Here is a 20,652-nt window from a genome sequence, read left to right as displayed (position 1 = left end):
CGTTTATATAATTTGTTTAGAAAATTAACAAAAAATATTATATGATAATTTTCCATCATTAAATCTCACTGGCGACATCATTAAGAAAAATTAGGGAGAAACAATATTTCTTTCTTCCTTTAAATGACCACACTGGCCATTTGTTTATATAATTTTTTTATGATATTAATAAAAATAGTGGATGATAATTTTCCACCACTAAAAATCACTGGCGACATAATTATTTTTAAATTATTTTTTCGATGAAAGCAAGTAATCAAACGAATTGGAAAAAATATTTAAAAATCAACAAAAAATACACACAAAAAATCGAGTGAATTTAAAATAATTTGAAAATATGGAAAAACTTCTTTGAATTCAGTAACTTTGAAATAATCTTTAAAAAAATGAAGGTAATTCAAAGAATTTGGATCGATTAAATGAAAACTATTAAAAATTCAAAAAAATTCACTGAATTAAGTAGAATTGAGTAAATTTAGATGGATTCAAATAAATTAAAAAAATTCAAAAGAGTTTCAAAGAATTTAAAAGAATTCAGAGTAAAATCTCAAAAAAATGTCATATCTCGTCAAATCTTTGAAACCCTACTAATTTCTAACACAAGAAGTGACCAATGACTACAAAAATATTTAAGTTAAATTAAGAAGAATTTAAATGATTTGGAACAATTTTAAGAATCGAACAAAATTGATTGATTACAATAAATATTGAGTGAATTTAGAGAAATTGAAAAGAAATTAGAAGAATTAGATCAAAATTCATTTTAAAAAAATCAAGCTAAATTTCAAAAGAAATCAAGTGCATTGAAAACAATTCAAAAATATAGAAAAATTAATTTTAATTAATTAATTAATTAAAAAATTAATTGTGAAAAATTCTTTGAAATACATTAAAATATTAAAATCTCCTTTTAAATCCCATTAAATTACTGAAATAAAATAAAAATAAAAATTTTAATCTTTTAAAATAACACAAATTATTTTAAATCCTTTAAAGGGTGGCCGATTTAATCGCAAAAATAAACTCCCGGTCATTTCCCGGTTCGAAAATATTTTTCACGGTCCATTAAATTTAAAAAAAATCGAACACTAAAGTTAAAAATTTGACATTTGAAGTAATCATTTTGAACTTTTAAAATTGAAGTTTAAAAGTTTTTTAACTCAACATTTTTTAATTCAAATGCTCAATAATTTACACTATAAAATGGTGCTCAATAATTTACACTATAAAATGGAAGGTACTAGCATTTTTCAATATAAAAATATAAAAACCGCGTCATCATTTTCAATGTTCAAAATTAAAAAATCAATTAATGAATTTTAACAATTTCAAAATTATATTATTTTAAGGAATTTTAAGTTAAAAACATTAAAAATCGAATTTTTTTTAACTGAAAGCTTCTTAAATTAAAAGTTTAATTATTTTCATTTTAAATATTTTAAACATTGTTGAAAAGCTCAAAAAAATTTATTTCAAAATATTAAGGAATCTAGAATCTTTTTAAATTAATTGAAGTTTTCCTACAATTTTTATGAAGTCGTGCAAATTGAAAAAAAATCTTCAAATTTTTATGCATAAATAACAATTAAACTTTTATTATTTGTAGAAGAAAATTTTGTAATTTAAGAGACATTTAGAGGTTTTGAAAAGATTAAAAATTAACTTAAAACTTGAAATGATAGCCTAATTTAAAACGAAATGTAGATTTTTGCAATTTTTTTTTCTACAAATAATAGGTTTTAATTTTTTATTTCTAAATCAAAATTCAACAATTCCACTCACAAATGAAACATTTTTCAAATACAACATTTTTTATTGACTAAGACTTTTACATTGAAACCGTTCAAATTTTAACGTTAAAATCTGGAAATTCTCAAATTTTAAACTTATTAAAAATGGTTCTGTCAAATAAATTATTGTTCACTTTTTAATACTTAAAGAACAGATCCGGTACAAAAATACATTTTAAAAAATTGATTTATTAAATAAAAATGTTTTTTATCAACATTTTTCAACTTCAAATACTATTAATTTGTAATTGTTCAAGTCTTCAGGACAGCATTTTACTAATTAATTCTTATAAAATAACGTAAAGTCTTTTAAAATATCTTAAAACCTTCAGTAAAATCGTTCCAGATCCATTCAAATTAATTTAATTAATTAATCATTCCTTGGAATCTTTTTAAATTTCCTAAATATTTCAAATTCTTTAAACTATTGAAATCGATTAAAAATTACTTGTAATATTTCAAAATAATCTAAAATAACTATTGTAAATCCTTTAAAATCTTTTGAAATGTCTGAAAAATGTGTAAAACTCTTGAAAATCTATTGAATTGACTAGGATTGAATAAACTTGGAAGAATTCAAGTGATATAAAAAAATTTGAAATAATTAAAAAAAACTCAGAATAAATTAATAAAAATTCAGGGTGAATTTAAAATTTCTGAAAGTTTTTAGAACCCTGAGAAATACCTCACTTATCGCGAATAAATATTTTGAATTCTATTAGAATATTATAAATTCCCGTGAAATTCTATTATGACATTTCCTGAAATCCTATATGATGTATTAAAATACATTGAGAGATTTAAAATTCCTTAGAAGTATTAACAAAATGAAAAAACTTCAGGTGCGAATTTGCACCAGTGTACCGTTTGAGGGTTAAAAACACCCTAAAATATTAAAAATGCCATCAAATTAATGAAATCTATTACAAATTTCTCGGAATCTTTATAAATACCCTGGAATATTTCAAAGAATGCAAAATAATTGAAAAATAGGGACCGAATCTTGAAAATAGGATACTTTTAGGACCTCAACTGAATATAGGGTACAATAGGAGATATAGACACCGGTCTGTGATGCCTGAAAAACATGAAATTTCCACAAAATATGTAAATTTGTAAATGAAGAGTTGAATCTTATATTTATACATTACCCATTTCATCTTGAATAAATACAGTTCGTCTCGTCTTCCTACTAGAAGATGTTGAAGGCGGCCTTTCATCCTGTTTCCTCTCTTCTAGTTTTTTTTCTTCAGGTACTACTTCTTCCGGTTCTTTGTCTTCCGGTAAAGCCGCGAGATTTGAAGCTGCGCTAGCAACTGAACTAACCGTTGATAGTCTCGATCTACGTCTCGTAGTCACAGTCTTTTGAGCTGATGAACTTGGTACAACCTGCTCTTTTGTTTGAGACAATTTGCTGGAAGCTTTACTACTTGGCGAAGAAGAAGACACAGAAGTGGAACCAGAAGAACTAGATGTCCCAGAAGTAGTCCCAGAAGATGAGGATGAAGAGGTCGTGGAACTCGAACTTGGCGACTGAGCTGAACTAGCTAAAGATTTTCTAGGACTTCCAGTTTTCAGAGCTTTCTTCTGCGCTATTTTCTCATACAGCAAGCGCATTTGCGGAGTCATATTTTGATCCGTAGCAGGAACAGGACTTGCAGTCACTTCTTCTTTTGTACCTATTTCTGACCCGGCGGTGGATTGTCTTCGACCTGGTCTTCGAGGAAGAGGTTTTCCTGGTTCTGAAAATCTTCCTTTTGCATTCGTTGGCGCTGCGACGTTGTTTTCTGGTAGTTTAGCGTCTTGTTTGTCAGTTGATAGTTTAGAGGTCGAGGCTTTAGAAGCTGGTTCTTTACTTTCCGGTACTTTAGCGTCTGTTAATTTCGAGTCCGCTACTTTAGGGACCTGTAATTTAGCTTTCGGTTGATCGAGCTGATTTCCCTTTTTAACTGGTGTGCCCGGTTTAAATGCCTTGGTCAGCTTTGCTTGCTTATGCAGCATTCTCTCGCGTATTTCTCGCATTTGAGGTGTCTCATTTGCCGGCTTTGATTCATATAATGATATTCTACGTTTAGCGTGGAGAATTGGTCTCTCTGTTTCTTGAGTCATCTCTGGGGTTGTCGGTCTTGATACCTCTGATTCGGATCCTTTCTTTCGCTTTTTCGAATTGCCTTTCTTTAGCGGGGATTCCTTCATTGAAAGGAATACTTAATTTAGAATAGATAAAAGTATTAACAATCTATTGATTAATTTTCGGCAATGTTATAATAAACAGGATAAAAACAAGAATTTGGGTTTTCAGGGTGGCGATTCGGCGGATGATTTAAAATTCCGGTTATTTTCCGGTCAAGTTTTTTCAAAAATATTTTAAATTCCTGGTCATTTCCCGGCGAAAAAATGGCAAAATAAATTAATTTTTAAGGAAAGTTATGAAACTTTAACTGAAATAGTTTAATTTCAAACTAAATAGATTAATGTTTTACTAAAACTATGAATATTTAACTGGAATACTTGAAGTTTAAACGAAAAAGATAAATTTTTAAACAATAAGATTAATTTTCTACCAAAAAAATACAATTTTTCAACCAAATATATTAACTTTTAACGAAATAGTTGAATTTTCAGATAAAATTATGAATCCTCAACTGGAACAGTCGAATTTTAAACAAAAAAATGAGTTTTTAACTAAAAGAATTAAATCAACTGGAATAGTTGAACTTTCAAAAAATAAATAAAATAAAAATGTTAGTAAAAAAGATAAATTGTCAATCAAAACTTAAAAAATTAAGTTTTAAGTCAATAAAATCAATGTGCAACAAAAAAAATAAAGCATTTTTAATGAAAAAGTATAATTTTTCAACCATAAATTGAATAATTAAATTTTCACTCCAAAAATCAATGTTCAAACAAAAAAATCACACAAATTTTCAATAAAATAGCTTAAATTTCATCAAAAGAATCTATTTTCGAATCAAGTAAATTTATTTCAAGGAAATAAAAGTTGAATAGTTGAATGTTGCAATAAAAAAATTAATTTTCAATATAAAATGAAATAGTTACATTTTTAGTTAAAAAAATGAACTTGCAACTTAACTCAATTTTGAACGAAAAGTTGAATTTTCGATTAAAAAATTGCAAATTTTCATAAAAATTGTTGAATTTTAGATCAAGAAATATAAATTTTTATCAAAAAATGAAATAGGTTGAAATTTCAGTTGAGCAAATTATTTTCAACCAAACTTGTGAATTTTCAACTAAAACAAAGAATCTTAAACTTAAATCGTTCAATTTTTAATTAATAAAAAAAAATAATTTTTACTAAAAAAGATAAATTGTCAACTGCAACTTAAATAATTAGGTTTTAAGTTACAAGAAAATGAAAGTTCTACCATAAAAGACGAATTTTCAAATAAAAAAGATCATTTTTCAACCTAAAATTCAATAATTAAATTTTTAGTCAAAACATGAATTTTGAGCTAAAGAGGTGAATATATAATTCAAATTAAGTAAAATTAAGTTAAGTAAAGTGATAAATATTTACTGAAATATTTGAATTTTTAACAAATTCACAAATGAATCAGGTTAAAATATCAGTTGAAGAAATTAATTTTTAACCAAACGGATGGATTTTCAACTAAAATGATAAATATTTCGAACAAGATAATTTTATACAACAATTTGATTTTTATACAAATTTGTGGATTATCAAAGATATAGTTGAATTTTCAATTAAAAAAGACAAAGTTTTACCCAAATTGTTGAATTTTTAACATGAAAAGTTCAATTTCCAACAAAAAATTGGCATTCGAATTATCGGTTTATTTATTTTTTTTAAATAATTTTTTTCGACTATAAAGTTTGATTTTCTACAAAAAAAGGCGAATTTTTCACAAAGTACGCAAACAGTTATTTTAATTCATGACGTTCATTCTGAACATCCTTTAACACGAGAGAGCAAACAATTGCAAAATGAATGAATTTTGAAAAAAAAAACACCTACATTTTCAATAAAAAATATAAATTTTTCAGAAAAAAATAGAATAGTTAAACTTTTCATAGAAAAAATTAACTTTGGATAAAAAAATCGAATTTTCAAGAAAATGGTTCAATTTTAAATCTAATTGATGAATTTTTAACTAAAAATATGATTCTTCAACTGGAAGAAATTAATTTTAAACCAAAAAGATTAGTTGTTAACTGAAAGAATGAATCTTGAATATAAATAGCTGAATTTACAACAACAAATTTTACTAAAAAAGATAGATTTTTTCATCAATACTTAAAAATGATTAAACTTTAAAATTAAAAAAATGAAGGTTCAACCAAGCAGAAGAATTTTCCACTAAAATTACTAAATATTCAATTGGAATAAGTTAAATTATTAGTTTAAAAAATTACTTCCCACCAAAAAAACTAACTAAAAATAAAAAGATTAAACTTACCAAAAAATAGTTACATTTTCAAACAAAGTGATGAATTTTCCAATAAACTTGTAAACTTTTAACTAGAATAATTGAATTTTTGACTAAACAGATAAATTTTTATTTAAAAAATTAATATTGAAACAAAGAGATTCGGATCTTTAACTGCAATAGTGGAATTTAAGACCATAAACATGAATTTTCCACTAAAACAATGAATCTTCAACTAAAATAGTTGAATTTTCAACAAAAAATTTAAGTGTACTAAAAAAGGTAAATTGTCAGTCAAAACTTAAAAATTATTAAATTTGAAGTTCAAGAAATTAATGTTTAAGCGAGCAGAAGCATTTTTAACTAAAACTATGGAATATTTAATTGGGATAAGTTAAATTTTCAGTTGAAAAATAACTTTCCACAAAAAAAACTAACTTGAAAAAGAAGAAAGAACTAACTTAAAAAAAATAGTTAAATTTTCAAAAAGTGATGAATTTTCCACTAAAGTTGTACATTTTTAACCAGAATAATTGAATTTTTGACTAAAAATATGAATTTTTATTTAAAACATATATGTTGAAACAAAGAAATGAATTTTTATCTAAATTTATGGAATAATCAACTGGAATAAAAGTTACATTTTCAGTTTGTAAAACAAAGTAATTTCAACCATAAAAGAAACAAATTTACAACAAAACAGATAAATTTTAGGCAAAAAATTCCTTTTCATCCAAAGAAAAAACAAGTTTTCAAACAAATTGCTAACATATCTACAAACAAAAAAATTTTAAGTAAAATTATGTTTCTTCAAACAAAAAAATTAATTTTTGAACTGAAGAGTTTCACTTTTAGCCTAATAATTTTATTTCCAACCTACAAGATGAAATTTAATTTAAAATGGTAAATATTTAACTGTAATACTAGAATTTTTAACTAAAAAGATGAATTTTGTATCAAGAAGATTAACTTGCAAAGAACAAGATAATTTTATACAAAAAAAATTGATTTTTAACCAAATTTGTTTTAAATTAATTTTCACCCAAAAACGTAAGATTCTAACAAAGTAATTCAACTTTTAACCCAACAGGTAAATTAAAAACATATATGTTCTTAACGAAAAATGCACTCAAATAAATATTTTTATTTTAAATTATTTTAAATAAAAAAGAATGAATTAAAGATTAATTTTTCAAAATAGAAAATCAATTAAAATTTTCCCAGGAATCTTAAGATTTTTTTATTATCTCCAACGTTGAAAATTTTCAAAATATTAAAGAACTCATAACTTCAAATTTTTTTAAATCTTTGAAAGTTTAAAATTATTTTTGATTTTTTTTAAAACTTCATAAACATCAAAATATATTTTTTATCTTCCTTTGTTAAACAATCTTTTTTTTGGTGATTCATAATTTTAGTTGGAAATTCACCTCTTTGGTTTAAAATTGAAATTTTTAAATATATTTTTTAGTTGAAGATTCAACTATTTGGTTGAAAATTGTTCTATTCTAATTTAAAATTTATGTATTTTGTTGAAGATTCGTCTTTTTGGTATTAAATTAATCTTCTCGTTTGAAAATTCACCTTTTTGGTTAAAAATTCAAATACTTGGTTGAAAGTTGAACTCCTCTTTTAAAAAAATTTTTTTACGATGTTTTTGTTTATATTTTTTGCTTACACCTTAACTTTTAAATTGAAAATTATCTATTTTTGTTGAAAATTAATCTCTTTCGTTGAAAATTTTATTATTTTCTTGAACTTTAGTTGGATTATCATTAATTATTGATACTCAAAATTTAAATATTCCATTTTTGCAGACTTTTTCTTTTTTAGCTGATAATTCGACTATGTATTTAAATAAAAAATCAACTACTTGGTTGATTTTCCAACTAAAAAGATGAATTTTCAAACAAAAAGATTAATTTTCTACTAAAAAGAGGAATTTTGAATTAAACAAGATAGATATTTAAAAAAATGTAATAGCAATATTTTCAGTTAAAACAAATTAATATTTAACCAAAAACAGAAATGAATTTTCATCTAAAGATCAATTTTCAAGATAGAATAAAAAATTTTAATTTTCAAACAAAAAACAACGAATTAAAAAAAAGTTCAATTTTGAACTAAAAATGAATTTTCTACTAGAAAGGCGAATTCGAAAATAATAAAAACATACATTTTTAACAAAAAAAACACATAATAGCTACATTTATAGTAAAAAAATTAATTTTTAACCAACGAAAAATATTGAACGAATAGTTAAATTTTCCACAAAACATAAGAATTGAAACCTAAAATAGTATAATTAAATTTTCAATTAAAAACTTAGCTATCAAAAAGAAAAACAAACGATTTTCTACAAAATATTTGAATTTTCAACTAAGAAAATGAATTTTCGAACAACAAGATTAATTTTATACGAAAAAGACGAATTTTAAACTCGAAAAGGAATTCAAAGAAAAAGAAAAGAAACAAAAAATGCAATAGCTATATTTTCAGTTAAAACAAATTAATATTTAAATAAAAACAAAAACGAATTTCCAACTAAAAAAAGATACGTTTACAAATAAAAATAATAAATAAAATATAAAAAAAAGTTTAATTTTAAACCAAAAAGCTGAATTTTGTACTATAACGGTGAATTTAAAACTAATAAAGATACATTTTTAACAAAAAGAGTACTTTCCTACCAGAAATGAGAAATTTTCAACCGTATGTCAACCATATATCGTAAATTAAAAAGATCAATTTTCAAAAAAAAAGTTGAGTTTTCAAATAAATAGTTGATTTTTTAACTCAAAAATATATACTTGAAACCTAAAATAGAATATTAAAATTTTCGACTAAAAAATAAATTTTCTACGAGCAGAAGACCATTTGTCAATAAAGTAGTTGAATTTTCAACCAAAAAGATGAATTTTTAAACAAGAAGATTAATTTTCTACGAAAAAAAGCTAATTTTAAACTGAAAAAAGGTAAATTTTCAACCAAAAATAGAACAGCGAGTAAAGTTTTTTCGATATTTTTATGTCATTGTAGATCTTTATGTACCAACGTCTATTTTTAAGTATAACATATATGATGAAATCGATATCAAGATAATAAAAGGTTATGTTACCTGGCCTTGACTTCCAGCTTCTGCAGCAGGCTCTACCCATGACGCTTTATTCGTGACAGTATTAAAATAATAAACTCTGTCAGGATAACTCTTGGAGGAGCAAACGACCCAATTCTTCGGGAGATTTGATTTCTTCATGGTTTCTTTCCTCTTCAAAAAGGTTCAGTCACAAAACGCACAAAACCAAAACGTGCACTGAACGTTTAAAAAAAAAGACTTTAACATGTGCAGGAAAGACAGGATGCTTTTATTTTGCACACTCTATCAAGCCAGTTAACGACAAGCCTCTGACCTTGTAAAAATGGTAAACATTAAGGAAATGTTCACATTTGAAAGTGTAAACACTAAACACGAATTAAGTAATCCGAACGGTCATGCGGTTCGACTGAGGTCATTTTTAAAATTGAATAAAAATGGAGACGAAGGCGGGACTCCGGAGCTTACTAGCCGCTAGATAGCGCTAGCTGCCCCAGTCGAAGATCCGCGAAAATTCAAATTGGACAAATGAAACCTTTTTTTGTGTATAAATTTATAAAACAATATAGTTTATTTATAAAACGCAGCGAAAATGTTAGTCATTCTGTTTGACAAGGAAACATTTTCTATTTTAAATACTGATTAGTTTTTTTTTTTGCGTAGTTCGAAATTTCGCATCCGAAATAGTGAAATTGTCAACAAATCAGTATCAATTCTGAACCGAGTATGGAATAGTTAAATTTTCAATAAAAAAACAAGGAATATTTACAAACAAAAGTTCAATTTCCAACCATAAAGATGAATTTTTAAACAAGAAGATGAATTTTTTGTTAAAGAGCCTAATTTTAAACTAAAAAAGTTAAATTTTCAACCAAAAATGGAAGAGATATATTTTCAGTCAAGACAAATTAAGTTTTAACCAAAAACAAAAACGAATTTTCCACAATGTTGTTACAATTTCAACTAAGTAAATCAAATTTTGAACTAAAAAAAAGTGCTAGCAAAAAATGAAAAAGTGAAATTCTCAAACTACGATTTTTCAACAAAAAAGTTTAATTTTAAACAGGAAAAATTAATTTTCTACCAGAAAGGCGAATTTAAAACTTATAAAAAGATACATTTTGAACAAAAAATAGGACAGCTAAATTTTCATATATAAAATTTATTTTTAACCATAGAAAAATACTTAACAAAATAGTTTCATTTTCCGCCAAGCGTAAGAATTTTTAAAAAAGAAGAATATTTTTTTACCAGAAAAGATGAATTTCCAGCCATTTGATTAAGTTATTAAATAAAAACATTTCAAAAATCATTCACAACAACAAGAAAATTAACAAAATAGTTCATTGCACAATTAGCGAAATGACCTTTCCACTAAAAAATATTAATTTTTAATAATAAGTGGAAAATTTGAATTTTTCACTTAGAAAAACCAATTTTTAACAACAAAAAAATAAGAATTTTCAACCAACTACTTAAACATTTAAGCAAATATATTTATTTTGAAACATATAGTTGAATTATTAATTTAAAAAGGTAAGCAAATAATTATCAACCAGAAAAAAATGAATTTTCATAAAAACAGTTCAATTTTCAACTAAAGAAACTAATTTCTAATTAAAGCTGTGAAATTGTTATCCAAAAATGAAAAATTTTAATTTTAAACCAAAAAACAACAAATTGGAAAAAGTTAATTTACAACGAAAAAGATTAATTTTCAATGAAGAAGAATTTTCACAAAAAAAAAATTTCAACTAATAAAATGATTTTTCAACTTGAAAATATGGATTTTCTAGAAAAAGTATAATAGTTCAATTTTCAGTTTAAAAAATGATTTTGAAACAAAAATAAAAGAATTTTCAACCAAACAGTTAAATATTGAACAAATGAAATGAATTATTAACCATTTGTTAAAATGTGAACCAAAAATAACGAATTTTCAAATAAATACAATAGTTAAAATATTTAACAAATGAAATTAATGTTTAACCATAAATTTAAATTATTAAATGCAATAGATTTTAAAAAGTCATTAAAAAAATTTTAATTTTCAACTAAACAAGATAAATCTTTAATCAAAAACGAAAAGCTTCCATTTTTATTCAGAAAACCGCGAACTTAAAAAGAAAGTTCAATTTTAAATTCAAAAAATTAGTTTTTAACAAGAAAAAAAATTATTTTTCGAGAAAATGTTTGAGTCAAATTTTCAATTTAAAAAACAACGAAATTTCAAAAAAAGTTCAATTTTCAACCAAAAAGATAGATTTTCAATCGTAAAGAAAAATTATTAATTATTAACTACAAAAGAATAAAATACACTTTTTCACAAAAAGAAACGAATTTCTAAAAGATCAAGTTTCACAAAATTAGTGTTTAGTAAAAAAACGAATTTTCAAAAAAAACAGTTAAATATTTCACCAAGAAAATAATTTTATAACAAAAAGCATAATTTTCGATCCAGAAGAATAATTTTCTGCCAAAAAAGTAAAAATTTTCAATCAAATACATGAATTTTCAACCAAATAGTGTAAATTTTAACTAACTAAGATTAATTCCACACAACAAATTTAATATTAAAATTTTCAATAGAAAAAACTAATTTACAAGAAGAAAAAAAAACGATTTTTCAACAAAATAGTTGAATTTTCAACATAAATATACATGAATTTTTAATCATAGAGTTGAATTCTCAACAAAAAATATACACTTTCTATCAAAAATGAAATAAGGAAATTTTTAATTTAAAAAAATGTTAACCAAAGAAGTCATTTTCAATCAATTAATTTAATGTTCAATAACAAAAAATGAATTTAATTATTATTTGACACACACACAAAATAATAGACTTTTGAAAATGGTTATAAACTTATAAACTTATAAACTTATAAACTTTGATTATTAATTTTTACAAAAAAAAAAAAGAAAACGTGTAATTTATTCAATTTGAATTTTCGCACATATTTGACTAAGGCAGATAGCGCCATCTATCGGCTAGTAAACTCACTAGACATACAGACGCACGCGCACTGCGCAGGTATTCTATGTCATCATCAATTGCAATCGCGAAAAAAATATTTTCGGTAATTGTTTTTGCTTCAAAATTATAAAAAGAAGTCAGAGAATAAATCAATGTTTGTCAGACAGCTTCAAGATATTTCACTTTTTGTTTCTCCTGAGCGTTATGAGTTGTGACTCGTGAAGTAAAGTGTATAGGTTATGTTTTTAAACAAACAGGATTTTCAGTAAAAGGATTTGAAGTGTTCAAAGTGTTATGTAAATAAAGTTCCGCTGGAAAAATACACATAAATAGAAAAACATTTAAATGCCAAAAGCAGGCGTGATTTTTGTGTAATTTGGTGCAAACATGGCCGCTTCCAAGAAGGCAGAAAAGTAGCACGTTCTGTACTTAATTGCACATTGATGGCTCATAATTCGTGACATTCAATCAGTTGATCGGATATTGGCTTGGTCAACATTTTCAAATTTCATATACGAAGAAAAATCTGATCGAAACGAAGCGGCGATTATCATAGCGGTGTTTTAAAAGAATCAAATCTCAATTTTGAGGTTAGGAAATGCACTTTAATCAATAAAAAATAGTAAATAAATAGAAGGTATTTTAATTGTCTTGCTCTTTACAAAGAGAACTTGGATTTTGCGGTATTTAAAATGGATCAAGCTATGGCGAACGACTTTCTCGCTGGACACAATGGTATTTCTATAATTCGACAAACTGACGATGGGGAACTCGCTCTTTTCTCGACAATTGACGAGGCAACAAAAACTTGGTTGAACTCTTTGCACTACATCTGGGGATTGTGTACGTATGAAAGTATTCATTTTTTATTATATTTCACACTATCTTAGACTTTTTGTAAACGATGGAACTATTTTACTACTATTTCGAAAAAAAATTACACTAATGTCATTATTTTCTCACAATTTGCTGCTAATGGCAGTATTTCTGTACATTTCCTTACAAAATATAAATCCAAAAACATAAGCTTTCAACAAAACCGCTAATTTGCAAACAGATAGTTAGATTTTCGACCAAAAGGATGAATCTTCAACCAATTTAATCAATTTTCCACAAAACAGTGAATTTTTCTTTTAAAATTTTTTTATTTTCAAGCGGAACAGGCGAATTTAAAAAAGTTGAATACAACAACAAAAAACACGAATTTTTAACCATACAGTTATATTTTTAACAAACAAAGAAAAATATTGACAAAAAATACTACCTGTTTACGAAATACATATAAATTTAGTTAAATTTTAAACCAAGAGAAATAATTTTCTACAAAAATCACGAATTTTCGACAATATACTGAAGTTTTCAACGAAATAGTAGAATTTTTCACTAAAAAAGAGAAGTCTACAACAAAAAATGGAACCAAAATAAGCATTTTTCAACCTGAAAATACTAATTTTTAATAAAAAACTTATTTTTTCAATGAAAGAAAAAATGATTTTCAGCAAAACAGTTTACTTTTAGTTAAAATAGTTGAATTTTATATCAAATGGCGAAAATTTCGATTCAAAAAGAGATTTTTCTGTAAACAGGTGAACTTTTCCCGAGAATATGAATTTCGAACAAAAAAGGTACATTACAACCAATCAGTTGGATTTTTATCAAAATAGTTATAAATCTTTAACCAAAAAAATTATCTTTTAAGGGAATATTTTTAACAAAATACTTAAGTTTACAAATAAAACAGATTAATTTTCAATTAAACAATTGAATTTTGAACAAAGAAATCGAATTTCTACTCAAAAAAGAAGATTTTTCAACGAAACACACAAATTTTCAACCGTATAGTTAAATTTTCTACCAAATTATTTAATTTTCTAGCCGAAAATACTAATCGTTTACGAAAAAATTTTATTTTGAACAGAGCAATTTGAATTTTCAACAAAAATTAATTTTTAACCGAAAAAACTAATTTTAACGACGACGTATGAATATTAATAAAATTGTTAAATTAAAAAAAATCAATTTTCAACCGAATAATAAAATTTTTAAATAAAAAAAATGAACTCTTAACGAGAAATTTAATATTATACTTTTTAGCCGAGAATAATGAACTTTCAACAAAAAAGAGTTGGATTTTCTAAATCAAAAATCTAGTTTTTGTTGAAATACTATTTTTTTATTAGTTGAAAAATCATATTTTTTGGTATAAATTAATTTTCTTGGCGGAAAATTCATATCGTTGGTCAAAAATTAAGTTAAAGATTTATAATTTTAGTTAAAAATTCGTCAATTTTTTTGAAAATGTAAGTCTTTTTTTTAAGTTCGTTTTTTTTGTGGAAAGTAATTGTTTAAATTCAAAATTTAACTTATTCCTATTAAATATTCTATAGTTCAAGTTGAAAATTTATCTGCTATAATGAACGTTAATTTTTTTAACTTAAACTTGAAGTATTGGTAAATAATTAATCTTTTTTAATAAAAATAAATTTTCATTGTTGAATATTCATTGTTTTATTTGAAAACTTATTTTTTACGTTTTAAACTTAATTATATATAGTTAAATTTTTAAATTTTCATGCCGAAAATACGAATCGTTAACGAAGCAATTTTATTTTCAACAGAAAAATTTGACTTTTCAACAAAAATTAATTTTTATCCGAAAAATATATTTTTAACCAAGACGTATGAATTTTTAAGGAAATTGTTAAATTTTCAAGAAAATAAATAAATTTTCAACCAAATAATGAAGTTTTAAAATAAAAAAGATGAATTATTAACGAAGATATTTAATATCAGACTTTTCAACCGAGAATAATGAACTTTCAATCAAAAATAGTTGTTTAAAAAAATTAAACATAAAGTTTTTGTTGAAAAATTATCTTTTTCAGTCTGAAAATTCATATTTTCATCATGCTGGTTAAAAATTCATCTTCATGGTTTAAAATCCTAGTATTTCAGTTAAATATGTACAATTTTAGTTGCAAATTCATCACTCTATTTAAAAATATAAGTTTTTTTTAAGTTAATTTTTTATTTTGTGCAAACTAATTTTTTTAGTGAAAATTTAAGTAATTCCAATTGAATATTCTATAGTTCAAGTTAAAAATTCATCTCTTTTGTTAAACATTAATTTTTTTAACTTAAAATTAAATAATTTAAGTTTTGGGTAATAATTTATCTTTTTTAATAAAAATACATTTTTTGCTTGTTGAATATTCAACTATTTCCGTTTAAACTTCATTGTTTTGGTTGAAAACTGATCTTTTTCGTTTGAATGTGAATTATTCAAATAGCTTTTCTTCCAAAAAAAGAATTTTTAACAAAACACACTATTTTTCAACCATATAGTTACATTTTCTATCCAATTCTTTAATTTTCAAACAGAAAATACGAGTCGTTTATGAGACAATTTTATTTTCAACCGAAAAATTAGAATTTTCAACCAAAAGTAATTTTTAACCGAAAAAAAAAACAAATTTTAACGACGACGTATGAATATTAATAAAATTGTTAAATTAAAAAAAATCAATTTTCAACCGAATAATAAAATTTTTAAATAAAAAAAATGAACTCTTAACGAGAAATTTAATATTATACTTTTTAGCCGAGAATAATGAACTTTCAACAAAAAATAGTTGGATATTCTAAATTAAAAATTTAGTTTTTGTTGAAAAACTATTTTTTTATTAGTTGAAAATTGATATTTTTTGGTATAAATTAATCTTCTTGGCGGAAAATTCACATCGTTGGTCAAAAATTCAACTATTCTAATTAAATATTCATCATGTTAGTTGCAAATTCATCTTCTCGGTTTAAAATTAAACTAATTCAGGTAAAGATTTACAATTTTAGTTAAAAATTTGTTACGTTCGAAAATGTAAGTCTTTTTTTTAAGTTAGTTTTTTTTTGTGGAAAGTAATTCTTAAAATTCAAAATTTAACTTATTCTTATTAAATATTCTATAGTTCAATTTGAAAATTTGTCTGTTTTTATGAACGTTAATTTTTTTAACTTAAAATTAAATTATTTAAGTTTTGGTAAATAATTCATCTTTTTAGTAAAAATTAATTTTTGTTGTTGAATATTCATTGTTTAGATGAAAACTGATCTTTTCCGTTTTAAATTCAATTATTCAAATTGATTTTCTCCAAAAAAATGATAATTTTCAACCAAACACACAAGTTTTCGACCATATAGTTACATTTCCTACCAAATTGTTTAATTTCCATGCCGAAGATACGAATTGTTTACGAAACAATTTTATTTTGAACAGAAAATTTTTAATTTTCAAAAATAATTAATTTTTATACGAAAAATCTATTTTTAACCAAGACATGAATTTTTAAGAAAATTGTTAAATTTTCAAACAAAAAAAAATGATTCAATTTTCTACCAAATAAGGAAATTTTAAAATAAAAAAAATGAATTCTCAACGAATATATTTAATATCAGACTTTTCAACCAAGAATAATGAACTTTCAACCGAAAATAGTTGTTTTTAGAAATTAAAAATCAAGTTTTTGCTGGGAAATTTCTTTTTTAGTTGAAAATTCATATTTTTTGTATAAATTTATATTCTTGGTGGAAAATTCATGTCCGCTGGTCAAAAATTTAACTATTCTTGTTAAAGATTTATAATATTATTTAAAAATTCATCTTCTAGCTTTAAAATTCAACAATTTCAGTTAAAGATTTACAACTTTAGTTGAAAATTTATCACTTCATTTGGAAATTTATGTAGTTTTTTTTAAAGTTAGTTTTTTTGTGAAAGGTAATTTTTTAAACTGCAAATTTAACTTATTCTAATTGAATATTTTATAGTTGAAGTTGAAAATTCATCTGTTTTGTTGAGTGTTAATTTTTGTAACTTAAAATTTAATTATTCAATTTTTGGTTAATAATGTATCTTTTTTAATAAAAGTGAATATTTTTTGTTGAAAATTCAACTATTTCAGTTGAAGATTCATTGTTTTGGTTGAAAACTTATCTTTTTCGTTTAAAAGTAAATTATTCAAATTAATTTTCTTCCACAAAAGAAGAATTTCCAACGTAATTACCAATTTCCAACCATGCAGTTAAATTTTCTACCAAATTGTTTAGTTTTCAAGTCGAAAATACGCATCGTTTACGACACAATTTTATTTTTAACAGAGAAATTTGAATTTTTAACAAAAATTAATTTTTATCCGAAAAATATATTTTTAACCAAGACGTATGGGTTTGTAAGGAAATTGTTAAATTTTCAAGAAAATAATTCAATTTTCTACCAAATAATAAAATTTAAAAATAAAAAAGATGAATTCTTAACGAGAAGTTTAATATCAGATTTTCCAACCGAGAATAATGCACTTTCAACCAAAAATAGTTGAATTTTTAAAATTTTAAATCAAGGATTTGTTGAAAAATTATCTTTTTTAGTTGAAAATTCATATTTTTTGGAAAAATTAATCTTCTTGGCCGAAAATTCATCTCGCTGGTCAAAATCTCAACTATTTAGTTGAAGATTCATCATATTAGTTAAAAATTCATCTTCTTGGTTTAAAATTCAACTATTTCAGTTAAAAATTTATCATTTTATTTGAAAATTCGTCACTTTATTTGAAAATGTATTTTTTTAAAGTTTTTTTTGTTGAAATTAATTTTTTGTTGTTGAAAATTTAACTAATTCCAATTGAATATTCTATAGTTCAAGTTGACAATTCATTTATTTTGTTGAGCGTTAATTTTTTTAAGCAATTTTTAACCACTAGCGGTGTTTGTAAGATAGGAATCTGGTCACGTGACCTACTGATCAGATGGCCTTAAAAATGAAAGTAACGATAGCTTAAATTTGTGATTTCACAAAATCTACACCAGCATGTAGAAACTTCGTAGAAGGAGAAAGAATTTTACATGCAGGAGACCTTCTATTTTGCGGAAAAGAGGTGGAAAATAAAACTTCAGTTTTTATTATTGTATTTTGTTTGCAAACTTAGAATTTAAAAACTCTTGTCTAAATAATAAATTCTTCCAGTTTTTCCCCTCATAAACATTTGAAATGTAATATTAACTATCGACATTTCAATACAAAATTTAATTTATATCAACTTGAAATGACAAATGAACAGTAACTTTTTTCAGATTTGAGGTTATGTTGATATATTTGCACCTAAAATAATATTTTTATTTAGAACCTGCTTGGATTATTTTCACTCGGAATAATGAAAAATCATTGAAGAACAAAAACGATAAATACTTGACGATAATTATAAATTTTTTTTCAAACTTTTTTATTGACAGTGGAACAAGCTTGAAAATCTGTTTGAATTTCGTGTATTTTTTACTTTATTCTGTTTTATTTCTCGAGCCATACTATTAGTAAATGCTTTAAATGTACTATAAGGTTTTTTTTATTTATTTATTTTTTTTTTTGAAATAGGAGTTTCTTTATATTTCAGAAAAATCGAACAGTTTCTTGCTTTCGAGCAGTAGAAGAGCAACCAAACACCCAACAAAACACTTTGCTCTTCGATTTTCGGGACGAAAACTCCATTGATAAATTTGATTTATTTTATTTGTAACTTTTTATTTATCACTTTTTATTTTTATCCCGGTTTCACTGTAAAAAACACTGTAAAATCTTTAGAAAAATTATTTTCGTATATTCGCCTATACTTCCCGCCAACATTTACCTATGCTCAGGGCTTTCCGATTCTGTCACCAGGTGGCGTATTCGAGTATTTCAGATCCCAATAGTTAAATTTTCTACCAAATTGTTTAATTTCCAAACAGAAATTGTTAAATTTTCAAAAAAACAATTCAATTTTCAACCAAATAATAAAATTTTAAAGTAAAAATATAAGTTCTTAACGATAAACTAAATATCAGACTTTGCAACCGAGATTAATAAACTTTCAACCAAAAATAGTTGGTTTTCAAAAAATAAAATCAAGTTTTTGTGGAGAAATTTCTTTTTTACTTGAAAATTTTTATTTTTTTGTATAAATTATCTTCTTGTCTTGAACTTCTTTCTATTAAAGGTATGCAAATTTAGTTGAAAATTCATCACATTATTTGAAAATGTAAGTATTTTTTTAACTGAAAATTTAACTTATTCCAATTGAATATTCTATTAGGTATTTTAACTTCATTCAAAAGTTAACTTCACTATTTTGCTAATATCTCCGTAAAAGCTAATTTTTTCTATATAAGTGTATTTGAAAAATAGTTGTTATTTTTTAATTACTATTTAATGAATAATAAATACCTGATTGGACAAGTTAAAAATTCATCTGTTTTGTTGAACATTAATTTTTTTAACTTAAAATCAATTAATGAAGTTTTGGTTAATAATTTATCTTTTTTAATAAAAATTCTGTTTAAAATTAAACTATTCCAGTTGAAGATTCATAATGTTAGTTGAAATTTCACCACTTGGTTTGAAAATTGAACTATTTTTTTTTGAAAAACTTGACCGAAAAAAAACCTGATTTACTTCTATATAGGATTATCAATTTTATTGTTTTTTTTTCAGGGAAGAAAAGCCAAGGTGTGACGAAAACACTGACGGATTATTTCGAAACTGCTCCGAATCCCTATCTCAGTACTTTACGAATCTTGGTTAATACCAATGATTTTTCACAGTCAAAAACAAAATCTTCGCTCTCTTTCACAGGTATGATTGATTTTGATAATTATCTTCCGTTGGTACGTGAATATATTGCATACAGAATATATCGTAAGGAGAAATAAATGGTCATTATTTTATTATAAAAATATTCTTAAAAATTGATTTAGAATTAATATTTTTAATACTGATCAGTTTTTCTTGTGTAGTTCTGATTTTTCACAAATATAACATTATTTTCTACTGAAAAAACGTTTCAAAGTAGTGTTTTTTCTCATTTTCTTTTACACAAAATATTTTAATTTTCCACTAATAAGGATACATTTTTTAACAAAAACTGGAATAGATACATTTTTGACTAAAGAAATTAATTTTCAACTAGAGCAGATAAAATTTCATCAAAAAATGGAAAAGTTCAATTTCGATTTTAAAAAATATCCAAAAAGCAGTTCAATTTTTAACGAGAAAGATTATTTTTAAATAAATAAATGACTTTTTGAATAAAAAGATGAATTTTTCATCGAGAAGAAGAATTTTCTACTAAAACAATAAATTTTAAAACATATAGTTGAATTACTATAAATAAAAAAGATTAAAAAATAATTCTAAAAAAAGGAAGTTTCTACAAAACACATGAAAACTTTTAGTAGAAACCACTACTTTTTAATTGAAGAAAACCAAATTTTTACCATAATAGTTGAACTTTGAACTTGAAAAAATCTATCGTACACAAAAATAAATGGTAATTATTTTATTCTAAAAATATTCTCAAAAAT

General features: G+C 23.8%; 2 protein-coding genes across 4 annotated transcripts in view; one reads left to right on the top strand and one right to left on the bottom strand.

Moving 5' to 3' along the window:
* The window catches only part of LOC117177172 (transcriptional protein SWT1-like), a 55,361-nt gene extending 45,672 nt beyond the window's left edge, over positions 1-9,689 (bottom strand). The window contains exons 1-2 of the mRNA XM_033367684.1: positions 9,321-9,689; positions 2,942-3,980 (exon numbers count right to left, since the gene is read on the bottom strand). Of these exons, the coding sequence (XP_033223575.1) occupies positions 2,942-3,980; positions 9,321-9,458 (1,177 nt within the window). The 5' untranslated portion in view covers positions 9,459-9,689. The remainder of the gene's footprint in view (positions 1-2,941; positions 3,981-9,320) is intronic.
* A 2,671-nt stretch (positions 9,690-12,360) lies between these two features.
* The window catches only part of LOC117176310 (exonuclease mut-7 homolog), a 63,278-nt gene continuing 54,986 nt past the window's right edge, over positions 12,361-20,652 (top strand). For 2 of the 3 annotated variants that reach the window (XM_033366520.1, XM_033366518.1), the window contains exons 1-3: positions 12,361-12,863; positions 12,940-13,116; positions 19,784-19,924. In XM_033366520.1, the coding sequence (XP_033222411.1) occupies positions 12,966-13,116; positions 19,784-19,924 (292 nt within the window). In that variant the 5' untranslated portion in view covers positions 12,361-12,863; positions 12,940-12,965. Of the gene's footprint in view, positions 12,864-12,893; positions 13,117-19,783; positions 19,925-20,652 lie in introns of those variants that run through there. The other variant, XM_033366519.1, reaches the window with a different exon arrangement.

This window comes from Belonocnema kinseyi, chromosome 7 (genome assembly GCF_010883055.1).
Source record: "Belonocnema kinseyi isolate 2016_QV_RU_SX_M_011 chromosome 7, B_treatae_v1, whole genome shotgun sequence".
Taxonomy (NCBI): Eukaryota; Metazoa; Arthropoda; class Insecta; order Hymenoptera; family Cynipidae; genus Belonocnema; species Belonocnema kinseyi.
This window is presented reverse-complemented; position numbering and strand designations above follow the sequence as displayed.